The sequence below is a fragment of the Parambassis ranga genome, chromosome 19 (genome assembly GCF_900634625.1).
Source record: "Parambassis ranga chromosome 19, fParRan2.1, whole genome shotgun sequence".
NCBI lineage: Eukaryota > Metazoa > Chordata > Actinopteri > Ambassidae > Parambassis > Parambassis ranga.
Window position 1 is genome coordinate 12827044 of NC_041039.1, and position 8890 is coordinate 12835933.

Genomic DNA, 8890 nt, shown 5'->3' on the forward strand with positions numbered 1-8890 from the left:
AGTCCCTATGAACCGGTTATGAACTACACTATTGAGGGGTGCTTTTGTCCCGATGGAATGAAACTCTTTAACAAAGAGTCTGGAATATGCGTTGAGAAGTGTGGTAAGTGTGCTGTATACCTTCAACTGTTACATTTAAATTAAGTACATTCATCAGGTATGAAGTCTTTCTAAATTTAGTTTTCTAACAGGATGTCTCGACCCTGAGGGCATTCCTCGTGAGGTGAGCCAAGTTGTCCCGTCACATGGATTAAATCTTAGTCGAGAGAAAAAGAATTGATGATTGTTATTAATTTTTCAGTTCAATGAGAGGTTTGAGTACAAATGCCAGGACTGCATCTGCGAAGAGTCCACAAAGGCTGTGACTTGCAAACCTAAGACATGCCCACCACCACCACCTATTGCAAACTGCACTGGTGCAGGGTTTGTACTTGTCAACCAGACTAATCCATCAGATCCATGCTGTCCTGCCTATGTTTGCCGTAAGACATTATTTCTAAACATTTCTATAGCTTAATGCTTGCTTGATGTGTCTCTAAATAACACCCTTTTTATCATCTCTGCAGAATGTCAAATAGACACTTGTCCAGTCATCAACATGAACTGTCCAATTGATATAAGCCAGTTATCAGCGTTCCTGAAGGGAAAGGTTTGTCCAGAACTCACATGTGGTGAGCTGATGATTTTAATTACAGTGTGCAGAAAACCAAACAATCACTGTAACCCCTTGACATAAATGACCTTGTCTTACTCTTACCTAGATCCCAAAAGGGTTTGTGTTCACAGAGATGTTGAATATGAGGTAATTAAGATGGATTATTTGTCATTTAATTCTCTTACATCTCATTTTATCTCTAATTGAATGACTGAAAGATAGATTGCAAAAACGGACTTTTCTAGAGCGTGTAATTGTGTAAATGTAGAAACAAAGTATGGAACAGTTATAAAATGACTGTCCTGACAGAGCATTTATTGGGATGTGGAGCTTTAGCATATATCTACACTACACAGTGGTCCTAAGGCTAACAACATTGCTGCTATTCCTTCACATGTTGTTGCTTTTAATCATTTCAGCTACACTAGTTAGGTTTGGCTAAAAGTGAAGGCATAATCACATTTTCTCTTTGTTTGGCAGGCTGGTTCTTCAGTCCTGTGATAGCATGTCAGGAGTGCACCTGTACCAACGAGGTTGATCCAAAGTCTGGTCTATTCAAAATAACTTGTGAGTTTCTGCAATGTGACGAAGAATGTGATTTGGTAAGAAAAAATACAACAAAATATAAACCTTGTTTTTACAAACAGTATATTTCAGCATGATGTAGAAGTTGGGTAGTTTAACTCCCTCTTCTCTATCAGGGATACAAATATGTGGAAAGTGTTTCTGATGAATGCTGTGGGAGGTGTGTACAGACACATTGTATTGTTGACCTTAAAGGGAAAAAGCACCTGTTGATGGTAAGTTAGATCATCTTTGTTAGCTGTGACGCCAATGTTTGCATCTGTTTGCACTCAACCTTTGTGTGTATGTGTGTGTGTGTGTGTGTGTGTGATGCTCCCCAGCATGGAGAAACCTGGTCACCAACTGAGAATAAGTGTGAGCAGCACACCTGTGTGAAGAGTGGTGAGACTTTAACAATAATCAGTTCACACACCGTCTGCCCACCATTCGAACAGAGCAACTGTCAACCTGTAAGTATTACTTCTAATAAACACACCTGAATTGGTCTGTGTGATTACAATTTAAAACTAATTCTTTTGATATTTTTGTATTTTACTTTCTAGGACACCATTCAGACTGCAGCAAATGGCTGCTGCAAGATTTGTGAGTATGATTAATCATTTATTTTGAACAGAATATATTTTAATAAAAATTAAAGCTGCAAGCAGCATTGCGGGCCCTCGCGCACCTTGCGATCCACGGGGCCATCGCTGTCCCCTCTCCTATGCTCTTGTCTCCTATACTCTCCTGTCCTATGCTCTTCTCTCCTCTCATTTCCAGAGATGTACAACAAACACATGTTTACAACCAAACTTTACTGCTGCCAGTAGGTGGCACTATGACCGTGTCATCATATAAGCATATATATCTGTTCAGACTCGGGTGCGTCTTGAGGTGATACATATGTGTGCCAATTTTCATAATCCTGTGTCAAACCGGCGAGAGGGGCGCTATAGAGCCATTTTCCTATGTGCATTTCAAAAGTCAGCAAATTTCAAAATTTTTTGGGTGAATGAATTTTTCTACCAAGTTTGGTGAGATTTGGGGCATGTTAAGGCCCCCAAAAATGCGATTAAAGGGGGGGGGGATAATAATCCTAAGGGTTTCAATAGGGCTCTTGCACCATTCGGTGCTCGGGCCCTAACAAGCTAACTGATGTTTCTTTAAAGGTGTTGAGAAGGAGAAAGCCTGCAAGTTAGTGTCCATGAAAACTCGTGTTACAGTCAAGAACTGTCAGTCTGACCAGGAGGTAGATATGCCATATTGTGAAGGATCCTGCAACACTTTTACCAAGTAAGGATGATATTACCAGGATTCCTCAATATTATTATGAAAGTATTCGTGTGTAGATTGAATCTTATCAACAAACGCTGCCTCTGCCTTCTCCAGGTACTCTCAAGCAGCAGCCGCTTTGCAGCATTCTTGCTCCTGCTGTAAGGAAACACGCTTCAGCAATCGCACAGTTGACTTGCTGTGTCTGAATGGAGACAGGGTCCCCTACACGTACATGCATGTGGAGGAGTGTGGCTGTAGACACTCAGACTGCACCAAAACTCCTGGACAACATGCTCGCAGGAAGCGAAGCTTCACACTGCTGTGATGAAACAATCTGTCATCACATCCATGAGTGTCGGAAGCATTATGCATAACCTTATTCTTAAAATCATGACATCTTTTACAATGTAATTTCCATTGTAAAGAAAGTATTTATCCATTGATCAAATAAATTGATGCAACTCAGTCCGTGTTTCGTTTCCTTTTTGTCACTAAAACCAATGTTTAAAAAAAACAAAACTGTCCCGTGGTACTGTTCGGCTGTGTCACCTGTTTGTATGAGGTCACGAGGGCGTAACAACAAACCGGAAGTAATTAGGCTAGAGGTCGTCTGTGTCGCCGATGGTGAGAAATGTCGACTTATTTAGGATAATACAATATATTTTCAAGCTAAAAATAATGTTTTTTTTTTACTATTTTCAGACAATTTAATTTTTGTACATGATGGCCACGTAACATAAGAACATAAAAACTGCAAACAAAGTGTGGACTCAAGTGATGAAGAAGCTAATTTACATGATTTTAGCCATTGTTGTGTGGTGGTTCTTATGTGGGGATTAACAGAAGAAAAACAAAGATGGCAGCCTTAGCTAACTTGGAAAATCGGACAAAAATGTTTTTCACAGAGAACACATGAGTCAAAGAATTTTTGGGGACAGAACTTAACTACACAAGCGTATGGCACAACACAGGAGTACAAGTTCCACTGCTGGCAGGGATGCTCTTGGAAACAAGGTACGCCAAAACATTCAACACAAACATACTTTACAGTGTTTACTTTGGATCAGGTAGCTGTGATGAGGCCAAAGTCAAGATGAAGTAAGTGTGTTGGTTGAGTTTGTTGAGTGCTCCACTACCATTTAGTAAATGCTCCCCTCACAAATATCAGGTGACCTGTGTGTTTAATAAAAAAAGACCCTTTTCAAAAAAGTAATTTTATTACAATTATTATTTATTTTGATCTAATTTCTGTAGATACTTGCAAGTACAGAATTTGCGAAAATATTTTTCACTATCCATTACTGTAGGATTATTTAAGCAACTATGTGTCATGAACTCCACCTGCTTGATCTGTAAGCACAACACTAATTACCACCAAGGCCTGATCTATCCTCTAAAAACATCAGAACAGTGACATACATCTCTACACACAGGATTTAGTTTTACAAAACTTTCCATAACCCCAAAAGATAGCTGTACTTATTGCCTGCAAAGCTAAAAACTTTTCACTTAATTAACTTTTCAGTTATTAAAAAAAACACTGTACACAGATCCAAATTTCTGTGATACAATCAGTTGCAAAAGTAAATAATAATACATTTGCTTATAGTTACTTATAAAATTAATACTGGTTAGAAAGGTGTCAAAACATTAATTGCATTATTGTTTGCATATTCACATTTCAGGATGTTGTAAGCCAGTTGTTGATGTAAAGTTTGTGTCAGATGTGTTTAGTGAGAATGAAAGCTAAAGCTATTTACATATTCCTAAATATCTCCTCGGCTGAGAGCCCCTCCAAATGCAAACACTGCTTTAGACAATTCCCGTGTGAGAAAAAAACTGAATGATAAGGAAGGATGGAACATTTTCCTGGAACAGCATGTTTATTCAAGGAGGACAAAGAGTTTTTTTAGGCAACACGTAATCCTTATTGATATAATACTATTTAACTTTAAACACCTGTCATCATTTCCACAAACAAATTTTAGTGACTGTCACTGATGCTGTTAAAACAGAAGTGTATCAGATTACTGAAATGGGACAAGCTCTGGCCTGCATACTGTTGCAGAAATGCTTTAGTGCAGCTAGAGGCTGTGCTACTATAAAGTGCTCTTTTTAAGTGTTAAGTTTTAAGACTAGCATATGAATTTTTCATTTATTCTAGCATATTAATTTTGAGTCACTCAGATGTGAATTCCCTCTTGTATGCGTAGGAACATTGTATTGCTGCAAATTATATTTGTGCTTGATCTCCAGTTCATAGTTTCATGTCCAGATGTTCTATCTCAGGATCAGAGAGCTAAATTTTTTTTCTCAATTTTGTAAAGCTACAGTGCCTAGGCAGAACATCCCCAGGTCTTCAGTGTCATTGCAATATTTTTAGGCAGCGATTTTGCTTTAAAAAATAAAATTCAAAACTTTGTTTAGTGTTTGCTATTGTGCTATGCTAGATTTAGTCTGAACATCTGAAACAAAAATAGATTAAATCTGGAGTGGCTTTAATGTATTTTAACAGTGTATTAATTTAGTTAACATGTGAGGTAAACTAAAGCAGACACACAGTATGAGCTACATTTTACAAGCCTTGTTGTTTGCCTTGATGTTTGAAAAGACAACACTCCATGTACTATCACAATGCATCAAGGCCATACACTGTCAATTTTGATTTGTTGGGACAGCTTTGTTAACAAAACTGGCTCATAAGTGTGATGTGTCACATCCAAAGAAGAAATAAGCCACTGTCAGACTGATAGCTGCTCCATCCATTCAGTTAGTATAATTACTTCACACTAACTACGTTAATACAAAGTCTGTTAGGCAACTCTTAGTGGGGTCAACTGTTGAAGTGTTTAAAGTGCAGGCGGAGCATTTACAAACTTTACAAATATTTGGCTGTGTGTGTCACTTTATAATACACCATCACCAAAATACACGGGTTTATGTTGTCTGTAGTTCCTACATTCTCAGTATTAAAATATGTACTTGTTGCCTCTCATGGGGAAAAACACAGAGTCTAATGAAAAACCCTTTAGATCACTTTTTAATTTTTCACTGTGTGTGTGTGTAATGTATCAGCATTATTGGTTCCGTCCCGTCGTTCTCTCATGACAAAAGCTCTCATGCAATTAAAGTTGACACTGCAGGTGAAGGGTGACTGTAATCAAGGATGTAGTATGGTATTACTGTACTTACGCATCCCATGCGATTAAACCAACAATAACTTCAAACATAATATGCCTCAACCCATTGTAATTTTCCAGAAATTTGATTGATATTATGGGATGCATGACATTTTGTCAGTATGCAACAACCATTAATTTAATTAATGCAAACACCCCTACAATTCTGTGTGATTTGTTCAATATTAAGATGAAGTATTAGAGTTTCATCTTACATTATAACTTTGTGGATTAATGTCTAATCTGTTTTTTGCTAAGGTGTTAACGGATAGTCACATAACTTGAAAAGTCCCTAACTTTGTCCTTTGGTTATTACTGGATGTCTACTGATTTTACACTCAACAAAAATATAAACGCAACACTTTTGTTTTTGCTCCCATGTTTCATGAGATGGACTTGAAGATCTAAACTTCATTCCAGATACACAATATTACCATTCCTCTCAAACATTGTTCACAAATCTGTCTAAATGTGTGATAGTGAGCACTTCTGCTTTGCTGAGATAATCCATCCCACCTCACAGGTGTGCCACATCAAGATGCTGATCTGACATCATGATTAGTGCACAGGTGTACCTTAAACTGCCCACAATAAAAGGCCACCCTGAAATGTGCATTTTGTTTCTGCTTTATTGGCGGTCTGGGGACTCAGAACCAGTCAGTATCTGGTGTGACCACCATTTGCCTCATGCAGTGCAACACATCTTCTTCGCATAGAGTTTATCAGATTGTCTATTGTGGCCTGTGGAATGTTGGTCCACTCCTCTTCAATGGCTGTGCGAAGTTGCTGGATATTAGTGGGAACTGGTGCACGCTGTCGTATACGCCGGTCAAGCACATCCCAAACATGTTCAATGGGTGACATGTCCGGTGAGTATGCTGGCCATGCAAGAACTGGGACATTTTCAGCTCCAAGAATTGTGTACAGATCCTTGCAACATGGGGCCGTGCATTATCTTGCTGAAACATGAGGTGATGTTCATGGATGTATGGCACAACAATGGGCCTCAGGATCTCATCACGGTATCTCTGTGCATTCAAAATGCCATCAATAAAATGCACCTGTGTTCTTCGTCCATAACAGATGCCTGCCCATACCATGACCCCACCACCACCATGGGCCACTCGATCCACAACATTGACATCAGCAAAGCGCTCACCCACACGACGCCACACACGCTGTCTGCCATCTGCCCTGAACAATGTAAACCGAGATTCATCCGTGAAGAGAACACCTCTCCAACGTGCTAGACGCCATCGAATGTGAGCATTTGCCCACTCAAGTCTGTTACGGCGACGATCTGGAGTCAGGTTAAGACCCCGATGAGGACGACGAGCATGCAGTTGAGCTTCCCTGAGACGGTTTCTGACAGTTTGTGCAGAAATTGTTTGGTTATGCAAACCAATTGTTTCAGCAGCTGTCTGAGTGGCTGGTCTCAGACGATCTCGGAGGTGAACCTGCTGGATGTGGAGGTCCTGGGCTGGTGTGGTTACTCGTGGTCTGCGGTTGTGAGGCCGGTTGGATGTACTGCCATATTCTCTGAAACGCCTTTGGAGACGGCTTATGGTGGAGAAATGAACATTCAATGCACGAGCAACAGATCTGGTTGACATTCCTGCTGTCAGCATGCCAATTGCACACTCCCTCAATGCTTGTGGCATCTGTGGCATTTTGCTGTGAGACAAAACTGCACATTTCAGGGTGGCCTTTTATTGTGGGCAGTTTAAGGTACACTTGTGCACTAATCATGATGTCAGATCAGCATCTTGATGTGGCACACCTGTGAGGTGGGATGGATTATCTCAGCAAAGCAGAAGTGCTCACTATCACACATTTAGACAGATTTGTGAACAATGTTTGAGAGGAATGGTAATATTGTGTATCTGGAATGAAGTTTAGATCTTCAAGTCCATCTCATGAAACATGGGAGCAAAAACAAAAGTGTTGCGTTTATATTTTTGTTGAGTGTATATGCATTTGCTCTCAAGAGTAAATATGAGCATCTACAGTGCTGCTCGAAAGGTTATAAACCCTTTAGAATTTTCAATGTCTCTGAAAGTAGACAAACAAATGAAACGAAAATATTTCACTTTTCATTATTTATTCAGGAAAATGATACATGTGAGAGGCAAAAGTATGTGAACCTCTGGATGTTCATGTTGTTACAAGGTCACAAAGTAATCCACCTTTAGGAGAGCCCTGAGCTGCCATGAGATTGTGCATGGGAGAGCTGGAACAAGAAAGTCACTGCTTTCCAACACTGCTACCTGTCTGCAGTTTGCTAAAACTCGTGTGGACAAACCAGGGGGCTTCTTTGACAAAATGGTGTAAGGATAGGAACAGAATAATACTTTTGAATCCTATATCAAGATAAAGAATGACATAATGAATGAATCTATCCCTCTGTTAAACATGGTGATTGTATGTGGTTTGGTCCAGGACATCTTGCCATTATTGATGTAAATATCAGGACCTCTGCCTTTTTGAGCACTGCAGCACTCAATTATGTAGTGCAGCTAAGTTACAGCTATCATAAACTTAGCCATCACCATGTGTTCTCATTAGCAAAATACTGTTTGAGTAAATATAATATTTGACTAGCTGGCTGTAATCACCTTGCTCGCTAATGCTATAATATAATCAGTAAATAGTTTTCTGTCAGCCAGGAGGGTTAATGAGGTGGCTGAAGCTTACCTAGACATCAAGATTCTGGTGTCAGTCGCTTCATATTAATGATTACTTCACATTGTCCTTATGCTCATGTAATCATAAAACATGCTGGTTTCGATACAAGATGATATACAAAACATAAAAGTGAGATCTTTACACCTAGTACAACATTGCAACACCAAACTGTTACTACGTTAATTACAGGAAGTGACACTTGTAAATGTAATAATATACTGTTACGTAAACTAAGAGTAGCGTTAACTTTTTATTTGTTCAAGTGCTGAATAACAAGACTAAACATGAACACAATTAACATAGACGTCAATACCTCAGTATCTGATTCCAAACAAGTCAAACAGGCTGCCAGATTACAAAGTGCTTCAAAACTGATTGTTTGACCAAGAGACATGGAAGACATAGACAATACAAGGTTGTAAAAAAACTATTATTCTTTGTTCACGTTACCATTGTTCCTACTCAAAAGGGGGCGGGATTCAAATTATCTCAGTATAAAATGTCACTGTATAGACCCTTGTTAACAGTGTCA

At 39.2% G+C, this 8890-nt stretch overlaps 1 protein-coding gene across 1 annotated transcript; it reads left to right on the forward strand.

Moving 5' to 3' along the window:
- The first annotated feature begins 18 nt into the window (after positions 1-18).
- On the forward strand, positions 19-2960 carry LOC114451662 (intestinal mucin-like protein). Its single transcript, XM_028430447.1, has 10 exons — positions 19-103; positions 192-223; positions 302-482; positions 567-671; positions 1136-1257; positions 1357-1455; positions 1561-1689; positions 1783-1822; positions 2389-2512; positions 2609-2960. The coding sequence occupies exons 1-10, from the start codon at positions 19-21 to the stop codon at positions 2817-2819; spliced, it is 1128 nt and encodes a 375-aa protein (XP_028286248.1). The 3' UTR covers positions 2820-2960.
- Positions 2961-8890: the final 5930 nt, after the last annotated feature.

Coding starts and splice junctions, on each gene's coding strand:
- LOC114451662 (XM_028430447.1), top strand. CDS start 19: ATGAACTACACTATTGAGGGGTGCTTTTGTCCCGATGGAATGAAACTC. Junction 483..566: donor CTGTCCTGCCTATGTTTGCC/GTAAGACATTAT, acceptor TCATCTCTGCAG/AATGTCAAATAGACACTTGT. Junction 1,258..1,356: donor GTGACGAAGAATGTGATTTG/GTAAGAAAAAAT, acceptor CTTCTCTATCAG/GGATACAAATATGTGGAAAG.